At 33.4% G+C, this 22338-nt stretch overlaps 1 protein-coding gene across 1 annotated transcript in view; it reads left to right on the top strand.

Moving 5' to 3' along the window:
- Nucleotides 1–22338, top strand: part of ASCC3 (activating signal cointegrator 1 complex subunit 3) — a 320801-nt gene that overhangs the window by 195043 nt on the left and 103420 nt on the right. Inside the window, exons 17-24 of the mRNA XM_008516619.2 lie at nt 3008–3127; nt 5670–5834; nt 7504–7590; nt 8452–8628; nt 13243–13468; nt 15036–15190; nt 17714–17812; nt 18812–18980. Coding sequence (XP_008514841.1) covers nt 3008–3127; nt 5670–5834; nt 7504–7590; nt 8452–8628; nt 13243–13468; nt 15036–15190; nt 17714–17812; nt 18812–18980 — 1198 coding nt within the window. The remainder of the gene's footprint in view (nt 1–3007; nt 3128–5669; nt 5835–7503; nt 7591–8451; nt 8629–13242; nt 13469–15035; nt 15191–17713; nt 17813–18811; nt 18981–22338) is intronic.

The following is a 22338-nucleotide window of genomic DNA, read 5'->3' as shown; positions in this document are numbered from 1 at the left end:
ATGTGTTGCTTAATGATAGGGATACATTCTGAGAAATGCGTCATTAGGTGATTTCGTCGTTGTGTGAACATCATAGAGTATACTTATACAAACCCAGATGATATGGCCATATCATTAAACTAGGTGATATAGCCTACTACGCTCCTAGGCTGTATGATACTAATCTTATGGGACCATTGCCATGTATGTGGTCCGTCATTGACCAAAACATCGGTATGTGGCGCATCACTGTGTGCTAACGGCACTTTTATATGTTCCACATTTTAGGTGTTTTTGTGAAAACATTTTTGAATACATATTATGTGCCAGCCACTGTGGATAGTGGTTTCATATATGTCATCTTAATTAGTTACACATATCACACCTACAAGACTAGGGAGCTTCTTGAGATCAGGGACCATGCTCTGTTGGTTACCGTATTATTTGTGCTTTACATAGTACAGTCTTGTGACTGACTTACTATGTGATTCTGAGATGAATGGATAAACTTTGAAGATAGACTGAAAAATACTTGTTTTATGAAAGGCTCTTGTACTAAGTAGCCACTAGGTGACAGCAAATGTTTACAAGTAAATTTTTATTTTTTGTCACTAGGTGGCATTCAAGGATTAATCTCAAAATATGGTGTACCATCATAAATTTCCATTCATATTTCTGTGTAGTCTGTTCCTTTTTGCTGAACATTTAGAAGACTTGCATTATTTGATCCAATCTTTGATACCTACTTCCTCCTTTCCTTTTATCTTTAGTAGCAATAGGTAATTATTAGGTAATTAGGTATTAATAATAGGTATTATTAATGTTGATTTATTGAGTCTGATTTTGAAAATAATAGCAAGCTTATTTTATTCTTTATAAAATTTCTACTCTTAGGAATTGTGTAATATTATTTTAAAATATCTATAGGTCATAAGGGAATTAACATGGTTTAAGCTGTTAAATAATAGAATCACAAATAGGACACATTATCAGATTTTTAGCCATATCATTAAACTAGTTTCCTAAGCAGACTAGAAAATGTGTAACTGTCTTACTTGTAAATATCTAGGAAGTGTTGTACAACAGCCTCATTAGCTAAATTTTAGTTCTTGTTACTCTTCATTTTGTGGAAGTCGTATACAGTTCACATTTTAGGAAATGTATATTTTTACCTATATTGTGAATGATTTAGTCCTTTCTAATTACCTTAGTGTAAATTTAATTTTTTTTAGCTTTATAGAGATATAGTTGACAGATGACATTGTGTAAATTTAAGGTGCACAATGCGATGATTTGGTACACCATGTATATATATTGTGAACTGTTTACCACAATAAAAAGTTAATTAATGTATCCTTCACTTCACATAATGACCATTTTGTTGTTATTCTTGCTATGATGAGAACATTAAAGCTCTACTCTCATAGCAACTTTGATTCAAATATACAATCTAATATTATTAACTATAGTCACCATATTGTATGTTAGATCCCTGGAACTTATTCTTATAACCGGAAGTTTGTACTCTTTGACCAACATCTTCCATTTCTCCAACCCCCCAGCCCCTGGCAACCACGATTCTAGTCTCTGTTTCTGTGAGTTTGATGTTTTTAGATTCTACATATAAGTGAGATCATACAGTATTTGTCTTTCTCTGTCTGACATTTCAAGTTAGCATAAATTTAAAAGTAAATAGGATCTGCCTTACCATATTTTTCATTTTAGTCTTTTCTCTTTTTAATGACAAGTAGTATGATATAATATTATAATATTTATATATTGTTATATCTCATCTTTAAGTAACTAAAGATGGCTAAGCATCCATATATTTATTTCACAAAATTAACTATACGGAATTCATAATTATACTATAGGAATGATGCAAATTTAAAGTTTTTTTTTTAATATTTCATACTAATTTGAGAGGGTTTGTTTTTCCTTTTATTCTCCTAAAATTTAATAATTTAGGTAGGGAGCCATCTCTTCTTCTTTGATTAAAGTATTAAGAGGTAAAAAAAAATTTTCAGCCACAGGTTCAGGAAATGTCATACAACTATGAAGTTTAACAACTTGGATGAATTTTTAAATTAACGTGAACACTTTAAGTGAAAGCAAAATGACTACCTGTAGATCCAGTGGCTAACGAAATGTATTCTTAACACAATTTGTCTTTGCAGTTCTGTGTTAAGATTATTTCCTAACAATTTCCTTCCCTTTATTACACAGATCTAATGTGTTATTGTTGTGTTTTTATATTATTAAACTTTGGTTTCATTAAATTGATATGTTATAAAGCTATATTAAAGTGCTAAATTATATTTCCTTTCAGACTATAATCTAAAGAATTATACAGTGTTTATTATGGTTCAAATGTATAAATATCTATCTTTTCCATAGACTGTTTTAAGTTTACCAATAAAAATTAAAACCACTCCCCATTCTTGTATCATTTTTTCAAAATATATCTATTATTAATATGTATAAATTACAATAAAATCTGCTTTGTTTTTGTGCAGAGATGATTGCATTTTCCATTGTTTTCATATTATGTATTTATACCAGCCATCCTGCAAATGAGTATCTTTGGAAGTAAAAGCTAATGTTATACCCTCTGTGGTTTATGTTGTTTTGATTCTGGTGCACTTACATTTAAAATTTTCGGTAGTGTGGTCACATAAAATGAAACCAAAAGAAAAAAGAAACAAGAAGAAGAAAAATTAATGAATACCAAAAATGTTTTTAATGCATTAAACTACATTTAAGGGAAAATAATGAAATGCCCTAATAACGAATAAGTTCAGCTTTGGAAGATAGCATTTCTAATGCACTGTTCTCAATTAAATGAGGCAGGACTGAGTTTTAATTAATTGGAGAAGTGTCTTGTCCAACAATTGTGCTTACCTTCTTTTAAATACAGAATAATGATGTATTTTAAAAACTTAACTTTTGACAAAATAGGTTTTGATGTGATGTTTATATTCAACTTTAAGGCGTTAGTTTAATTTTCGTTATTTTTTTTGATTTGCAGATTGCTCTGGGAACAGTAACTAACGTGGAAGAAGCAGTGAAGTGGATAAGTTACACTTATCTTTATGTACGGATGAGAGCAAATCCATTAGTGTATGGCATCAGTCACAAGGCTTATCAGGTAGAAAACTCATTTATAAAAAAAGAATCAAACCTTCTTTTTGGTTCTGTAATCCTTTCATGATATGAGAATAAATGTTTGCTACTCCTGCCTCATCTGAAAAGAGTGCGGAAGCTGGAAGAAAAACAAAGAGCTTTAATCTTTTTAAAAACATACTAAGGAATATTAAATTTGCCCCCTATAATTATTTTACCTTATATCTGTTTTCCCCGCTGATACTAAGAAGTTAATCCTTATATTATTATCAGTTTATTATTCAAGTACATTTCCATTTGACATTAATATTTTGCTATAATTTTCTTTTTAACTATGAAAAATTTATGTTTTGGAATAAACCAGACATAAGGAAACTTACAGACCACATTTAATAATAGGCTTATGTTATATGCAGTGTGTTCCTCTTATGAAGTCCTGTCTAAGCCCTTATTCCTAAATTAAAAGACGGCATTAATGATTTGTTATCGTAAGTTTGGAGGGTGGGATTGATTTCCCTGTGCACATACACTGAGATTCAGACGCATGTGGCAGCAGCTCTTCCTACGAGCTTTCTAGTTGTGTGATCCACGTGGCTTACAGATTTGTGAGAACTTGTCTTTTCTTTAGAACTCTGCTTTATACACTGTAAACACTTCCTAATTACAGATGAAATCCAGTTGTTGTCTAATGAAAACATCATTTTACCATCATCATATGGATATTCACTAGCATTGTCGAAATTAGCAAGGAAGTTGAATTTAACTCAGAATTATAGTTTTCCTCCATTTCCTGATAACTTAGTTTTTATATATATTCCATTGTGTTATCAAAGCAGTTACCAATCTTTTTTTTCTTCATTTTTCCTTTTCTATGCAGTAGATTTGACCATGGGAAAATTTAAACTTAAGGCTTAGGGGGGAAAAAAAACAAGAAAAGTAGCAGAGGCAACTAGTTCTGAAGCTGTTAATCTGAAATCATTAGGTTTTTATACTTTGGTTTACTCTGGATGGGATTCACCTACCTCTTCTCAATTAAAATACGTGCCACCTCTTTTACAGCCAGATTGCTTTCATTTATAAAATGTAGGTCCATTGTAACCTGTAATCTTACATGTTTTAAAGAATGTGGCACCAGTTATTCTCTTTACAAAGATGGACTTTGTGAAAATAGTAATGTGAAAATGGTACTATGAAATTATTCTGAAGGGATAAAGGAAAACAAAGCTCATGTATTTTCATGGGTTAAGCCATCTCAAATCTTGGGACAAGATGAACACATCAATTGATTTTTAAGTAGTAGGTTAATATCAGAAGTCCTTTTTGTATATAATTTTCCATTATAAAGAAAGTGATTTTTTTTTCCTTCTGAGATGCATAGTTTTACTACCTTCACAATTCAGAGAATCTCACCCTTTTTTATTTATGTGTTTTCATTTTATTACTCAGTATGAATTTTCAGCCACAAAACTCTGGTGAATTAACACAAACCATGTAGCTTAACTTATTTTTTAATGGTTTGGTAATATGTGATTAATAAAATGTTTTTATAAGATGTGCCTGATACATACAGTATGTATGACTTGTAGCAAAGGCTTTTTGTATTTACTCATATTACTCTTGACTCCGTCTTACTTCCCTACAGTTGATTTTCCTTTGCCTCATTTTTCTGATTTTTAAATTTATTTTAGCATATTTTGTGCATGAATAAGCTGCCATAAAAATCTAAGAACAAATGGTAGGAGTAATAACTCATTAATTGATTTAGAAATATTTTTATACTTCCTCCTCCTCCCTTTAAAGGTCCTATTTCACTTTATTGCTCATGCCCAGAGAGTGATCTTCAGGACCTGGCGTGTGTATGTGTATGCGTGCGTACATATGTATATTTACATGCACACAGACCGTAGGAACAAGAACATTTGTTACTATCTTGTACTAAATGTCCTTTCTGCTCAGGAAAAGACTGTAATATAATTCAAAACTATTCAAAAATTCATTGTCAACTTTATTTTACTCTTTGCTTCTATTTTTTTTTTATTCTATTATAGGCAAATGGGTTTTCCCATTAGCAGTTATGAAACTGTTAGAACACTAAAACCATACTGTTGAAAGAATAACTTTGCATTTATTTTTGTATATCTTTACTTTGACAAAGGAAAGCATCCTCACTGTCATTTCTCTAAATAACTGTAAAATAGGAATATGGTATGATGTTTTAAAATCCATATTTATTTTACTGTGGAGGGAGAAGGCAAAGATTTTTTTCTTATATGTGATTTCTAATTTAAAGATTATAAAACCATATAAGAATTTCAGATTTCAAAATATTACCCTGCATAGATAATATATAGATTGATAATTAGTGAATTTTTAAAGCTTCTTTTTCTTAATGGGATAAAATATTTTCTAGTTATGTACTAAGTTTATTAAAATGTACTTCCGTAAAAATTGTAATAAAATGTTTGAAGCATCAATAAAAAATTTTAATTTTCATGTTTGCAATTGTGTATGTTTGCAAATGATGACTCTAAAGAAATATTCAGGTATTCGTAATGTTTTTTCTGTAGATTGACCCAGCATTAACAAAGCATCGAGAACAGTTGGTCATTGAAGTTGGCCGAAAACTAGACAAAGCTCGGATGATCCGTTTTGAGGAGCGAACTGGGTACTTCTCCTCAACTGATTTGGGTAGAACTGCCAGCCACTACTATATTAAATACAACACCATTGAGGTATTATACTGAATGGAACAAATACAGTAGTATGTTTGCTATTTGATGCAGATACTTTCTGGACTTCAAAATATAGCATTAATGCAAAATAACAAAAGCTACTAATAGAACAAGATGCTTTTAACTTATATGAATTCAATAACATACACTCAGTAAAGACAAGAAAAAAATAAAACTTCAAATACTAAGGACCCTCTTGCTGTCCTGTTCAGTGAGTACATCCCAAGCAGTAGACACACCCAAGCCTAAAACAGTTGAGCATGTTGGTGAGATCTGTGGAATGAGGGCCTGAATGATTTTAAGTGGAAGGTGATGACTTAATGATATCCTTGAATAAAAAATTGATAAATTAATTCCAGGCTATTGAGAAACACTGACTTAAGAAGAGTTAATAAAATTATCAGGTCAACTGTGCTTTTTGGGCAATTTAAGAGATTTTCAAGGGTAATTTTAACTACACAGTTGTAACCTTTTTGTTGCCTTTTAACATATTCTTATGTGAGATAGGGTGCCACTATAATATGTACATTTCAAAGAGTGTATGCATGTCTTCATGCGTGTTTGTGTGTATGTATGTCTGTACCTACATAGTTAATATGTGGGAAAACTTAACAGTGATTACCAGTGAGGAGGGGACTTAAACTTGAAGAGAAGGAGGTGGGTGAAGGTGAATTTTTACTCTATTCTTTTTATAAAGAGAAAGTTTGAATTTTTTTCTTATATTCATTTTTTTTACTTAAAATTGTTTTTAAAACAATGGAAAAGAAATAGAAATCACTACAGTAAAATTTCTTCAGAAATATGAAAACCTAGGCTTTTATGAAATCTATGTTTTGTATTTATTTTCCATATGCTTATACATATAACAGGTTTTAGAAAATGCTTTCATATGCTTACTAGCCTTTCTTCATCTTTCCCCAAATAAACCTTGTATTTGTGTAGCACATTACGTTTTTTCAAGTCTTTTAAAGTCTATTATCTCACAATGGTGATCTGGTTGTTCCTCAACCCAAACGTTTTCCCTAGCCCCCTACTGCTTCTATCACCTATTCACGTCCACTCATTTTGTCCACTAAGTTAGCTTTCTCTTTTCTCCACTTGGTAGTGTGTTGCTGCTGACATACATCTTAAGCCTGTTTGCAGCTCTCTTTCAGGAATTCTAGCCATTCTTCAGCTTTGTCTTTATTCTATATGGCCTTTTACTGATGTTTTTCTTTCTAGTTTCCTGAATTTCTACATGCCCTCACTAGTAATATTGTGATATCTTCACCAGAACTTTCAGGTTACATATTTTTAGTGATAGACGATCAGTTTAAAGTTGGTGAATGGTGCAGATTTCCATATGCCCATACTGAAAGTGAGCCGAGACCAGAATGTTGTGTGCACATCCTTTTAGATATCTTATATAGGTTTCATTAACTGATCGTATTGATCTTTTTGCTTCTAAAGGTCTTCTTTAGCTAATTATGTTTTAGGGATGTTTTTAGTCTTTGATAAATTTGGTGATGTTTAAAGCAATGGTTTGGAATAGTATGTCAGCGACGTTATAATTCTGCGTTGTCTAGGGCTCAAATGTTCTTTAAGAATGTGTGATTTATAGTCGCGTTTTTAATTTAAACTATTTTGCTGGACCTCCTGTTTTAATCAAATACAACGCTTACCTTGGTAGACCTTCAATGAACTCTTTGATGCTCACAAAACAGAAAGTGATATTCTTGCTATAGTCTCCAAAGCTGAAGAATTTGATCAAATCAAGGTAAGATTACTTGAGGCTTGAATCAAATGCATATGACATATATGTATTCATTCGTTTACAAAAGCTTGCAATTAATTGTTATTCCTGATACGGTATAAGCTGTGTGGCACTTCACATTTGGAGTACTAGCAGTGTTCTTCCATTTATCAACAGTGTCCACTATCCTGTATTAAGATTTATGTCATACCTGACATAAATGTATGACATTGTCTAGTACAAATCAAATATAATTTAAATAGGTTTTGCACTGAAACTATCAAAGAATATAGTATGTAGATTTCCGTTTATTTGCAGTATAAGGTTTACTGAAGAAAATATAAAGGACATGCATGATTCAAACTTAGATATGAATGTTTCTGTGCCTGTATTATAATTTAATCTTATTAACAGGGAAAACTTTAATACTTTGAATCATAGTACTTCACAGCTTTAAGCTATGAATGTGTTATACCATATAAAAATATATGACTGTAATGAATGCATTTGAAGATAATTCAAGTTTGCGCTAATCCATTTGGGCAGAGGTTTTACTCTGGTCAAATAAAAACTGAAATCTCATCAATTGAAGGATGGTGAGGTCAGAAGATTTAATTTTTGTGGCATATCAAAATTTTATATGTCAATGGTAACTTTAATATTGGTGATGAATAATAAAATATAATTGTATCAGCCTCAAGATAGTTTCTTATTGTATTTTATTAGCTACCTGTGAACAAATTACTATTATTTAGTATATAAAAAGAAAATGGTGAATTATAGTAAATGGAAACTTTTAAAAAACATTTAATGTGGTTTAATTTCAATATGAAAATTTTCTGTGAATTAGCCCAAATAATCTTATAAAAACATTGATTCTTCCAGGTCAGAGAAGAGGAAATAGAGGAGTTAGATGCCTTGTTAAACAATTTCTGTGAACTCTCAGCTCCTGGAGGTGTAGAGAACAGTTATGGGAAAATAAACATCCTACTTCAAACTTATATCAGCCGAGGAGAGATGGACAGTTTCTCCCTTATATCAGATTCTGCATATGTCGCACAGGTAAGAATATTATTCCCTTCTAATTTTCTTTTACTTGTTTATTTTTAGAGACTGAAGGAATTAATTCATGCTATCCTGTGAATGTATCACATTATGACATGCTCCCAAATTACCATTTTATCTTAGAACTGGTTCTATTTGACTTGTATGTCTTTTATGCCATCTCTGCCATTAGAGCAGGAGTGAGAGTGGGATTTGGTGGTGGTTTGGCTCTTTGTGATATTGCTGCTGTTTTTGTTTTAGAGTTTTAAAATATCAGTATCTGATTTTTTTCTGCTTTTAATGATAAAGTTTATTCCTTTTGCTTACAAAGGGCAATAAGGCAAGAGTATTTCAAGCAAAAAGAAAAGATTGTGGAACCTTTATAAGCTTTCCCCAAATGTTAGAAATATAAACAAATTTTTTTTTACCATGAAATATGGCTTAATAAATATACTGCATACCATGTATGCACTATCGTAACTCTGATTTAAAAAAGTAATCTTTCATCCCTGCTGTTGATACTTAAAAATTGAGGATTGAAAGAAAATTAGTCCCTAAATTAAAGCTCATTGAATGTATAATTTTTAAAAATACCATAGTATAAAATGTTGTAATACAGTCTTGCACTGCATAACAACATTTCGGCCAAATACAGACCACATATACAACGGTGGTCCCATAAGATTATAAAGGAACTGAAAATTCCTATTGCCTAGTGATGTCGTAGCAATCATCACATCGCATAGCTGAAGAAGAGGCAAGAGAAAAGAAAGCTGCAATAGAAGAAAAAGAAGCAGCCTCAAGAAAATTCACATTGAAGGGTTTAGCCGAAACTTTCTCAACAGGCTCCTTGAAAAATTTGAAAACACTGACCCCTAACACTGAAAGGTTTTCATTACTAGAGAGGAATATTCATGGTGCATTATCTGCTTACAAATATATCTGTGATGACAAAAAGAAACAAACCAAGAAAACCACCATGGATGTATTTCTGAAAAGAGTGGCACCTTCTCAAGAAGAACCTTGGGCAGGTCCTTCAGGAGGTGTTCCAGAAGAAGCATTGTCATCATAGGAGGTGACAGTCCATGCATGCTCTTGCCCCTGAAGACCTTCCATGGGACAAGATGTGGAGATGGAAGACAGTGATATTGGTGATCCTGACCCTGTGTAGAACTAGGCTAATGTGTATGTTTGTGTCTTTGTTTTTAGCAAAAACGTTTAAAAGTTAAAAAAAAATTAGAAATATAAAAAACTTATAGAATAGTGATATAGACAAAGAAAATATTTTTGTACAGCTGTACAGTGTGTTTCTGTTTTAAGCTAAGTGTTATTACAAAAGACTTAAAAAGTTAGAAAACATTTTAAAGTTTATGAAGTGAAAAAATTACAGTAGGTGATGGTTAATTTGTTATTGAAGAAAGAACAATTTTTAAAATAAATTTAGTGTAGCCTAAGTGTGCAGTGTTTATAAAGTCTGCAAGTGTGCAGTGATGTCCCAGGCCTTCACATTCACTCACCACTCACTCACTGACTCCCCCAGAGCCGCTTCCAGTCCTGCAAGCTCCATTCATGATAGACGCCCTAAATAGGTGTACCATTTTTTATCTTTTATATGGTATTTTTACTGTACCTTTTCTATGTTTAGATATATTTAGATACAAAATACTTACCATTATTTTGCAGTTGCTTACAGTATTCAGTAAAGTAACATGCTGTCCAGGTTTGTACCTAGGAGCAATAGGCTACACCATGGAGCCTAGGTGTGTAGTGGGCTATACCATCTAGGTTTGTGTAAGTACACTCCATGATGTTCACACCGTGACCAAATTGCCTAATGACACATTTCTCAGAGCAATGCATGACTGTATTTATGTTCAAACCCTCCATGTGAAGTAAAGTAGGTTCTTTTTTGCAGTATTTACCTTTCAAATGAGAGGTTTCCCTTCAATACATACTTTTTAGAAAAATATTCTTTACTTATCAAGAATACCTTTTTCATTCTTTTTAAAGATTTTTTTTTCCTTTTTCTCCCCAAAGCCCCCCAGTACATAGCTGTATATTCTTCGTTGTGGGTTCTTCTAGTTGTGGCATGTGGGACGCCGCCTCAACATGGTTTGATGAGCAGTGCCGTGTCCGCGCCCAGGATTCAAACCAACGAAACACTGGGCCGCCTGCAGCGGAGCGCATGAACTTAACCACTTGGCCACGGGGCCAGCCCCTCTTTTTCATTATTTTTTATTGAGTAATGCCTCCTTTAAGTTAAGGAGAAATAAAAGCTGAATTTTATTTTAAATATAGAAACTATTCCACTATGTATCTTGTGTTTATAATTTTATCCAAAGACTTAATATAGAAAAAGCATGTTTGGTTAAATAAATTATTAACAGCCTTGAATACTCAGGAGTACTTTGAAACAGCTGTAAAAATGAAATATTTACAAATATGAACCAAGAAATATGTTGGCAAAAAATGTGAATAAATGCAATAATTTAATTAAAGAAACCAAGTGATAATTTCTTATACTGTGTAAAGTAAATGCGAATGTGGTGAAATTTTTTTTGCATTTTGGAACACATATGTTTCTGCCATAGAAAGATTATATGTGCTCTCTAACCCCTATAGCCTCTGTAGGAATCAGTGTTTCTAACTTCTTTTGTTTTATCTGTTTTGCTAAAAAATAATGTAATATTGTCATTTTATATTTTCTAATGATGTTATGTTGAAATAGTTAATGATTTAACTAAAAGGTAAAACTTTACTGGGTTCTGGATGAATAATCTGGCCACGTTTCTTCTTGATTCAAGATTATGAAGATGTTATCAGACACTGATACACGAATTGCTTTACAATATAAAACTTACGGTTTTTTCATGATTGGTGCCCAGAAAGTCAATCTCAGAAGATTAAGGATACATCTCAAAGCATCCTTAGTTTTTCTTAAATAGCTGTGATGGGTTTAGCATCCTTGAGTGCATTAGATAATTATTGTTGAGTTTTTTTATATTTCAAGTTTAAGCCATCAGTAGTTCCCCAAGCTCTCTCTCAGCTCTGTAAAACGGTGCTTCCTTCTATATTTCTGAAACTTTATTCTCTTAGCCCCTAAGATAAATCCTTAGTTTAAGTATTCTGTGATTCTGTAAAGAAACCTATACTGAACTTCTCTAGTTAGTTACTAACTGCACGTTAGAAACTTTGATCATTATTTCAACCCAATTTATATCCAGATTAAAATATCCTGTTTGTGTCTTGTCATATGGGATTTCTCCTTCCATTTCTTTTAGCTTTTAGGGAACAACTGTAGGTTCTGAAATATAAAAGTAACATCCTTTAAACACAGTTGGGAAAATTAGCCTGGCAGTTTCTACAAGAGCAACTGGGAATGATGTAGGAAGACTTATTTAATAGATATAATGATCACAGTGTTCATTTTGTTTATCATTCTGTGGGCCTAATAAGAGCCATCCTGTCATTTTTAGTGGGTATCAGAACTGTTCTCATACTTCTAAATACCATTTTGTTCTTAAATTTCTAATACTGAAACAAAATAGTCGAATTTATCAAAAGACAAATACACATTGTAGATAAAATATAAAACCAAAGCCCTTAACTCTTATGATCTTTTTTACCTCATAATTTCAAGCCAGATTGTCTGTTTGCTATTTAAAATCTTTAATCTTTTTCTGATTTTGACCAGATTTAATGTTCTTCATTTTCAAATACAGATGTCGTTAGATATTGTAAGGTGTCTCCAAGTTCATGATTTTAAAAATAATGTTCAATAAAACAGTCTGCAAAGTTCATGATAGAGGGAAAGAAGCAAAACAAATGGAAACTAACCGTGGAGATAGGAAAAAAAGGCTTCAATCGTTGTAACTTTCTATGTCTATTAATAAAGTTATACTCAGACCCCTCAACTTAGAATCTTGCAGTTAAATTTGGAATTGTTTAGGTCTGTCTTTGAACAGATACTCTGACACTAACTGTCTGTGTAACCTTGGTCAAATTATTAACCTCTCCAAGCCCTCATATCTTCATCTATAGAATTGTACTATCAAAGCAATGAAATGCAGTTGTTGTAAAGATTAAATGAAAGAATATCTGTAAAGCAGTTAACACATTGCGTGGTTTATAGGGAGCTACAAATATGGGTAGCTGCACTCATCAGTACTTCCTCTGTCACCCTTCTCTTACTAATTTTTATCACTGACTGGATCCCAAAGTCTTCCTCATTTCTCTAAATAGCCTTGTAAGTTAAATCACTCCGCTATATACCCAAGAACACCTTTGGCTGTCTCTTACATTCCAGCTGGCCTCAACAGCCTCCTCAGTGCTTTGCATTCCTCTCGTCTCTTCCTACTTCCTTCCTGTTTACGGGGTGTAGGGTGGAGTTTCCTAAGAACTTGGAAATAAGGCTACCCTCTGAGCATTAACCAGGATAACATCCACATAGAAAGGATACGATTATTCTTGCATAGAAATAATAAAGATAATTAGGGTTATATGAGGATAGATGTTGCCCACAATTAAAGGAGGCAGCTTGACATACTTGTTCTGAAACTGAGTCTGAATAATAAACTGACATTTTTAAAAGCACATTGGACCTAACCACCAATCCCTCTTTTTTTCCTTCAGAATGCAGCTAGAATTGTCCGTGCCCTTTTTGAAATTGCTCTGAGGAAACGTTGGCCTGCCATGACCTACAGGCTCCTGAATCTTAGTAAAGTCATCGACAAGAGGCTCTGGGGTTGGGCTAGCCCTTTGAGACAATTTCCAGTCTTACCACCGCACATTCTAACAAGATTAGAAGAAAAAAATCTTACTGTGGATAAACTGAAGGACATGAGGAAAGATGAAATCGGTAAGAAGGAAGCAAAAATACTTTAATGCGTTGTTCTGTGGAAATAAAATATTTTACTTGATGTAAAAGAAAAGTACTGTGAATTTTCACCTTACTCAAGATAAATTTTTACCATTTTTATGAAATTTCCCTTTCATTTGTCTAAACTCAAGCAGAAGTCCCTCTAAATTTTATGAAGTTGCTTGAAAGAACTAGCAGTTAAAATGGAGTTTAGATCGTCACACCCTTAAGTTGAGTATTTTACAGATAGAATCTTAGCTATAAATGATGAGAATTAATCAGTGAGGTTTATTTCTTAATTTATTTTGTAACACTTAGCTCATTTCAAAGTCTTTTTTACATTTATCAGCAGTATTACAGCAAAAAATTATGTCAACGTTAAAATCTGTTTTTGCAGAGTTTCTAAAGGAGTTTCATCGTTACATATTTATCTTTAAACTCAGCTGGTATCAGTGTGTAAATACATTTGGTTGTCTACCTTTTTCACGTAACGTTGAAAAATTATTCTTAGATACATTCCTATGTACCTTAGCATTTTATTGGACAAACATATCATATATCAATTAGGTAATATTCCAGGCTCTGAGTAGGATAGACATTACAAATGAAGGTAGTCAGACTGCAGAGAAATAAGAGAGAGGATTGCTGCTGACAAAAGGCCCAAAGATGTGAAGCGTGGCTGAGAGTTATTTCACTTGTGTAGTAAGAACAGTTCTTAAGACAGAGTGAAAGCAGGGAAGCATCAATAAAAATACAGAGAATTGAGGGGTTTAACTAGGAAAGTTGAGAGTGCTCATAATAGGGTAGCATGTAAATATTTTATCAAAACAAAGAAGATCACTTTAGTTTCAAATCCAAGTGAACATAAAACATTTTAATTTATTCATAAATGTGATTTAAAAACTTTATTTTGGAGAGCCAAACATGTAAGAAATATTGATACTATAAAATATAATCTATTTGCACTTAGTTGCTTGGACTAGAGTAGGAAAATGTTTAGTCACACCTGTTTGTGACCGCCACTTCTACCCCAAACATATCTGTATTTGAGAATCTGATCATTTATGAAAATATGTATAAGTGGTTAATTTTGTGCTAGATTGACCATATTCTATCTTTATGATTTCTGGAAATGGATGTGGATGGGTGACTTGTGTTTGATTACTAAAGCATTTCCCATCGTGGTTATAGAGTTCTGAAATAGATCTTGAATAAATTAATGGCTGTTTTCACAAATATTAGATATTTCTATAATGTGTCATGAACTAACTAGGAGAAAAGTGGAACTTTTTATAGTAGTTTAAACACTATTAAGTCTCAGTAATTTTAAGAACCCTATTAATAGTTGAAGAAACCTTGATACTGGTTTTCAGAGCTATGAATTGCTAATTCAAGTTAACTATTACAAAATATTCAAACATGCCAGGTCAAGAATGTCAACTATTCTACATAGCAAATCATAAAACAAGCAATAAAATCACCTTCTCTGAAATCCCATTTACAAGTCAGATTATATTGCTTTTTTTCTCCCTGCACACATTTCTTCTATGTGATGTTTTTCTTGCAGGTCACATGCTGCATCATGTGAATATTGGACTCAAGGTCAAACAGTGTGTTCATCAGATTCCTTCAGTTACAATGGAGGCATCCATTCAGCCCATCACACGGACTGTCCTCCGAGTGACGCTCAGCATCTGTCCTGATTTCACTTGGAGTGATCAGGTAGAAGCAGAAAATACCTATATCAGCGTTAAGCAAAAATGTCTGTACTGCAGGTTCAACTACACCTCCTTACGTCTGTCCTCCAGGCATACAGAAAATCCACTAAAAAGAATTCATATTGAAGATTCATTAAAACGTAGCAATATTTACTCTCATCCTCAGGAAAAATGTGTGATATGTTAATATGTCAACCAGTGAGACCTCTTCAGAACATCTAGGAAACCTAAAATTTCAACATTGAACAATGTTTATTGAATTGAGCTCCATAGGGACTTCGTTTAATTCTCTTTCATTTTCTTTGTGTTTTCATTTTTGCCACCTCTCCTTACTCTTTCATTTTAGCCTACTAAAAATTCAAGGTTCTCCATGCTGAAAGAACCGTTTTTAAATCCTTTTGTTTCTCAAACTGTCATTCTCTTCTTTTCTTTACCGTTAGACTTGTGGGAAGAGTTTTCTACATTTCACTCCTGGTCACCTGTTTCTCTCCTGCTGAGACTGCTTTCTCAGTGATCACTGAAACTGGCTGGTTGTCATGAGAAATGTCTTGTTCTTAGTTATTTTCTTTACTTTCTGAACATTCAGTGCTATACATAGTCTTTGACAATGTTTTTCTTTGGTTCCAATCACATTCCTATTTCTGTTTTTACCCTTTCTTCTGTTCTTCTTTCACTACCTTAGAAGTTATATGTATGTGAAGATCCACTCTGGATCTTATTCTTATTCAATCAACATTTTTTAAGGTCTGTTTTCGTACCAGTTACCGTGCAAAGAGTACGGTAGCGTAGAGATTGCAGATACAAAGGCAAGTAAGACTCAGTCCATCTTTTTAAGAAGCCAGTGGGGGAAGACATGTAAATCAGTAAATGTAGTATTGCAATGCCTACTTTACATGGTTATTGTAAGATCTAGTTAAGTATAAGTAAATACCTTCTGCATTACCTGGCATTAACACGCTTTAATGTGAATGAATTGTGTTCAGCAACATGCTCTAAAATTACCCAACCATAGTCCTAAACCCAATTGACCATTGGTCTTAAAGTGTTCTAACCTTTAATTCCTTCAGTTCCCTCATCCGTAAACATGTATAATAATAATAATGATCTTTCTCACAGAATTTCTGTGAGGACTAGATGATGTAAAATTATATCTAATATTTCTATAAATATAGAATTTTGCATAATATAAAAATTATATGTAGCCATAAACTCATATTTCAAGTTTCATATTTAAGAGAATTTTTCAAATGCATTAAAGTTTCATATTTTCTTCACATTATTTTCTTCTGTCAATATCCATAGTCTCCCACAATTTGGTTTAATTTATTAATAAGATAGAGTACTTAATTGTTTTTATAGTTAACTCTATCAGTTAGAATGCTCTTGGCTGCAAGAACAGAAAACATGACTTGTCTCAAACTAACTTAAGCAAGAAAATATATTATCTTCCACAATAAAATGTCGACAGGTAGAACGGCCCTAAAGTTGATCAAGACTGTTTAATGATATCATTCAGCACCCAAGATCTTTCCATCCTTTTGCTTGGCTGATGCTGTTGGCCACTTCCCAAATGTTTTCTTGCTTCCTTGTTCATGTTTAAAGAGAGAGGGAAATACCCCCACTTTACCAACCCAGGGCATGGACTATAAGACCTTTCCTTCAGTTTAATTGGGCATGTGCCTGTCCCTCACCACAAACTATTTTCAGGGGGATGCTGTAGGCTAATTGGCTTATGCTAATCAAAATTATTCTTGGAGATGGGGTCACCTCCTGAGTCACATGAAAGAGAGATGAATACTAAACAAGACTGAGCTTTGTTAGAGAAAGAAAAGAGAGAGAGAGGGTCAGCCCCAATGGCCTAGTATTTCAGCACACTCTGCTTCGGCGGCCCAGGTTTGGTTCCTGGGCCCGGACTTATACCACTTTGTTAGCAGCCATGCTGTGCTTGTGGCCCACATATTAAAAGCTAGAGGAAGATTGGCACAGATGTTAGCTCAGGGCAAATCTTCCTCAGCAAAAAAAATAAAAAGAGTGAGAGAGAAATGAATACACAAAATGTGGTATATCTATCCAATGGAATATTATTTGTCTATAAAAGGAGTGAAGTAGTGATGCATGCTACAACATGTGAAGTGAAAGAAGTCAGTCACAAAAGATCTCATATTTAAGTGATTCTGTTTATGTGAAATGTCCAGAACAGGCAAATCTATAGAGAAAGGAAGTAGATTGTGATTGTCAAGGATTGGAGGTTGGGAAGATGGGAACATAGGAATTGACTGCTAATTGGTGCAAGACTTCTATTTGCAGTGATGAAAATGTTCTAAAATTAGATTGTGGAGATGTTGCACAACTTTATAAATATGTTGAAATCATTGAACTCTTTACTTTAAATGTAAACTTTATGTAAATTGTATATCAATAAAGCTTTTTACAAAGAGAGAGAGGAATGGGTGCTGGGTATACAAACAACAGTATCCCTTTCTTGAGTTATAATATATATAGTATTAGGATACTATTTGTCTTCTAGGTCCATGGGACTGTAGGAGAACCCTGGTGGATTTGGGTAGAAGATCCTACAAATGATCATATTTATCATTCAGAGTATTTTATAGTTCTTAAAAAACAGGTAAATATGTGTGTGTGGCTATATCCTTATTATGTTACTATCATAAAAAGAAAATATAAACTAAATAACAATTTCTGTTTTTATTTCTCTAATTTCATAGTGACATTAAAGCTTTATTTTTTGTTTCTTTTTGGCTTTACAAGGAAACAGTAATTAAATGTTAGAGTATTGATATATTCAGTGTGACCTTAGTTTGAGAAATTGGATTGTAATCTTTATCATGGTTTAAGGCATGGCTTCCAGAGGAATGGAATGTATTAAATAGGTTTATATTAATTATATGAGTAATGTAAATGGGTTTATATTATATTAAATAATATTAAAAATAAAATTAAATAATAATAACTTTAGGTGTTACATAAACAGTACTAAAGGGTATTGAATCATATTGTGGAAGGGGCATTTTTTTTTTAATTCTCTATAAATTCCAAGGGAAAGACTCAATTTGAAGCTAGCATGTCGAACTTTGCTTCAGTCCTAATTTCTCTTTTTATCACAGAGAAAGCAAGCTTCAGGCTGAGAGCTTTGGGTGGGCAGCAGTAGAATTTCATAGCAATGTTTTTTTTTATTGCATGTCTTTATGATTACCTTCTATGTATACCAAGTGATTCTGTTATTCCACTTAAGGTAGTGATAGAATTAAAGAAAAATAGTAAGTAAATAATTTAGTAAAAATCATGAAATAATTAAGTAATCGAATGAATGAAGTTTGGGGAATTCTGATGAATCGAATTGGTAATCTGTTAATACATGATGATATGCGCATGTAAATAATATAAATTGAATGTAAATTTTACCCTTGGTTATATCACGTATCCTCAGAAGGAGACTCCCCACAAGTTTCTGAAGTACCTGAATATCTCAGCTATTTAGAAATCTAACATGCTTTCTTTATCTTTAGTGTATCTTGCTATAGATACTATTGTCTTAACAATAGCTTAATAAGACTTTTATAATGCTAGAACATCCATCTTCATTTTAGACTTTGTCTCCCCTTAGGTCCTTAGTAAAGAAGCTCAGCTACTGGTATTCACAATCCCTATCTTTGAGCCTTTGCCTTCCCAATACTACATCCGAGCAGTGTCTGATAGATGGCTGGGAGCTGAGGCTGTGTGTATTATCAATTTTCAACACCTGATTCTGCCAGAGAGACATCCTCCCCATACAGGTAACATATCCAATAGCAATTTGAATCATCGATTTTCCAAATTGTTGTTTTAGTTAATGTTGAAAGTGTCTGCTTTAAAATTGTCTGAATCTGAATCAAAATCCAACTTATTTGTCAATATAGTTTGAAAAGAGACTTCAAAATCAAATCTTTGTATGTATTTGTTTTGTAGAACTTAATGATGGGCCTTAATTTTTGTTAATTTGAATTCTAAAAACATTTACTAAGCCTAGTTCAATTCTAATAGTTCTAACAAGCATGAGACTATTTCTGTGTTCCTTTGCCTTCATCTCTATTTTTACATGTAACCATTATAATTTCTCCATATCGCCTTCCTTTTTCATTGCAAGTATCGTTTATCATTTAATCTGTACTCTCTGTAAAACTTTGGAGATATCCTTTTTTCTTTGTGTTTATTACCATTTACTTAAGCGTATTTCTAGTATGTTAAATTAATAAAGTGAATTGTAGGATTTTTTCCTCCATTTGGTGTGCTTCCACACCAAAAAAGTGCTGATACTGGGGCCGGCCCTGTGGCACAGCAGTTAATTGCACACGTTCCACTTCTCAGGGCAGCCCGGGGTTTGCCAGTTCTGATCCCGCTTGCAGACATGGCACTGCTTGGCAAAAGCCATGCTGTGGTAGGCATCCCACATATAAAGCAGAGGAAGATGGGCACGGATGTTAGCTCAGGGCCAGTCTTCCTCAGCAAAAAGAGGAGGATTGGCAGTAGTTAGCTCAGGGCAAATCTTCCTCAAAAAAAAAAAAAGTGCTGATACTAAAGAGTCCTGTTATAATATCACTCCAGGATGGATTCATGTATACCTTGAGTCAATTTGTGTCCTATGAACAGTATGTACCTTTATATTAGTTCTAGTTCTCCACAGTAACATTATAAAATGGGGTATGGTAATCTGCAATATCATAAAAGAGTGTTTTTCATCATTGTAACTGACAAGAATCCATTTTAAATTTTCATAATATGAGCAGAGTACCTTTCTATTTTGACTTGTTGAAGAAGCAGAATTTCGTGGATAAATGTTTATAATGATACCTTTAAGTGCCCTATAAAATCAAAAATATCCTGATACTAATCTATTAATTAATTAGTGTGTTAAGTTTATTTCTTCTCATGGAGAATTCATAATGGATAAGTATTGATTTCAAGAGGTCCTTAATTTACTTTATAGAGAAATGAAAGTCCATTTTTCTTTTCCATATAATTCTTCCAAAGGCAAACTCTTTGTCTTTTTCAAAATAAAAATGTTACTTCTTACTACTTTTAGTGAGCACATTATTTGACCATCCTTTGGGAAATGAAAGAAGGCATTAATGTGACTTTAATCTTTGCCATTTTTATCAAATGTGTACCTTGTTCATTATCTTAAAGAGAGATACTTTAGACGACCCTTGATACCACTCTGATATCTTGAGAGAGCAGAACTAAAAAGTTTGTCAACATAGAAAAATAGTGAGATTGCAGTATTTACTTATCTATTTATTGACGAGAACCTTTCTGGTTGTCTTTCTTCAAATATTCTTATATGTGATATCAAGGATCTCTAAATAAAATACATAAAAATGTTTTGTGCTTTAATTTAAAATATATGCTACCAACATCACTACTAGTCCTCTTTGACTGCAGTACTTGATTTTAATATGTATTAACATTGTATGTTAATGCTCATGTAATCACTTCTCTGCTCAGTGGCTATGCACCTATCACCCTATTTATATAATTAGTTGATTTCTGACTACCTTTTATTTTTTTTGTTTTCAGTGTTTTTTGAGGAAGATTAGCCCTGAACTTACATCTGCCGCTAATCCTGCTCTTTTTTGTTGAGGAAGACTGGCTCTGAGCTAACATCCATGTCCATCTTCCTCTACTTTATATGTGGGACGCCTGCCACAGCGTGGCTTGACAAGTGGTGCATAGGTCCACACCCAGGATCCGAACTGGCAAACCCTGGGCCACCGAAGCAGAACATGCCAAACTTAATCGCTGTGCCACTGGGCCAACCCCCTCTGACTACCTTTTAAAAAGCAATAAATGCACCACCATGACGTTTCAATTGATATTAAAAATGCCTGATGTAACCTCAATGATTCCTGATCCTATTTGGCTCAAAGTATCTATGTACGTAGGCATCCTGTTGAGCCTAAATCAACCAAGGAAAATCTTCATCTTTCACAGAAGCAATGCGTTGTCAAAAAATAACAAAATGGGTTTTTTGGTCTTTATTAAGAGTATGTTTATGCTGGGGCTGGCCCAGTGGTGCAGTGGTTAAGTTCACATGTTCCGCTTTGGTGGCCTGGGGTTCACCGGTTCAGATCCCAGGTGCAGACATGACACCGCTTGGCATGCCATGCTGTGGTAGGCGTCCCACACATAAAAAAAAAGTAAAGGAAGATGGGCATAGATGTTAGCTCAGGGCCAGTCTTCCTCAGCAAAAAAGAGGAGGATTGGCAGCAGTTAGCTCAGGGCTAATCTTTCTCAAAAAAAAAAAAAGAATGTGTCTATGCTTTGATTAGCATTGCAAGTTAAGACTTCCTCCCTTCTTGATTTTCAGTGCTACAGAAAATTTAGGAGATTATAATCCGAAAACATGCGGTTAGCGCTCAGTTACCTATGTAATAGAGTGGAGCAGTGGGGCAAGGATAATACTTTAAGTACATTGAGAAGAGAATTCTCTATACTTTCCATTTTGAAACTTTACTACGAAGATCTAACTCAGGATACGGAACACTGTGTCCCCTTACTGATTGTTCCTCCTTTTCACTCAAACTTGAAATGAGTAGAGTCATCTCCTATGAAATAATCCTATGAGTAAAGCTGCCTTCTGGTTTTCTAACTGATACCTTTCTGCATTATGGGAAAATACAAGGTCTGTCAAATTCAAAGGTATATTAATATAACTTTATTTCTCTAAATCATTTTGACTTTCTAATCCCCTGGACCTCTAGTCGACCTAATGAGATACAACTAAATCTAGTTTCTCTCAGGGTTTTCTCAGCGTAGGTCTTGGTTACCTAGTGGATTTAAAACTCCCACCTAAGTTTCTTCCTGGAACTATTGTAAGTCCGGTTTAGTTTACATCGGCTAGAGCAACAGCTCACTGCACCACTCTGGTTTGGTCAATTGTCTAACAGATCAAAAGTCATTTGTTATTAGTAACTATTCTAGTACTGAAGTTTGCAAATAGTTTTCCTTTTTTTACAAATTGGAATAGATTTAGTTTTCTTCTATAACATGCATATTTTCATACCACTTGTCATTCAAATTACTTTCCTGATTGGAAGAGAAAGATAAAGCATTATAGTTGGCTTATGGGGAACACCCCCCAGAAAAGCGTTTAGT

The sequence above is a fragment of the Equus przewalskii genome, chromosome 9, assembly GCF_037783145.1.
Source record: "Equus przewalskii isolate Varuska chromosome 9, EquPr2, whole genome shotgun sequence".
Lineage (NCBI taxonomy): Eukaryota > Metazoa > Chordata > Mammalia > Perissodactyla > Equidae > Equus > Equus przewalskii.
The sequence above is the reverse complement of the archived record's forward strand: the minus strand, read 5'-3'. Positions and strand labels throughout refer to the sequence as shown.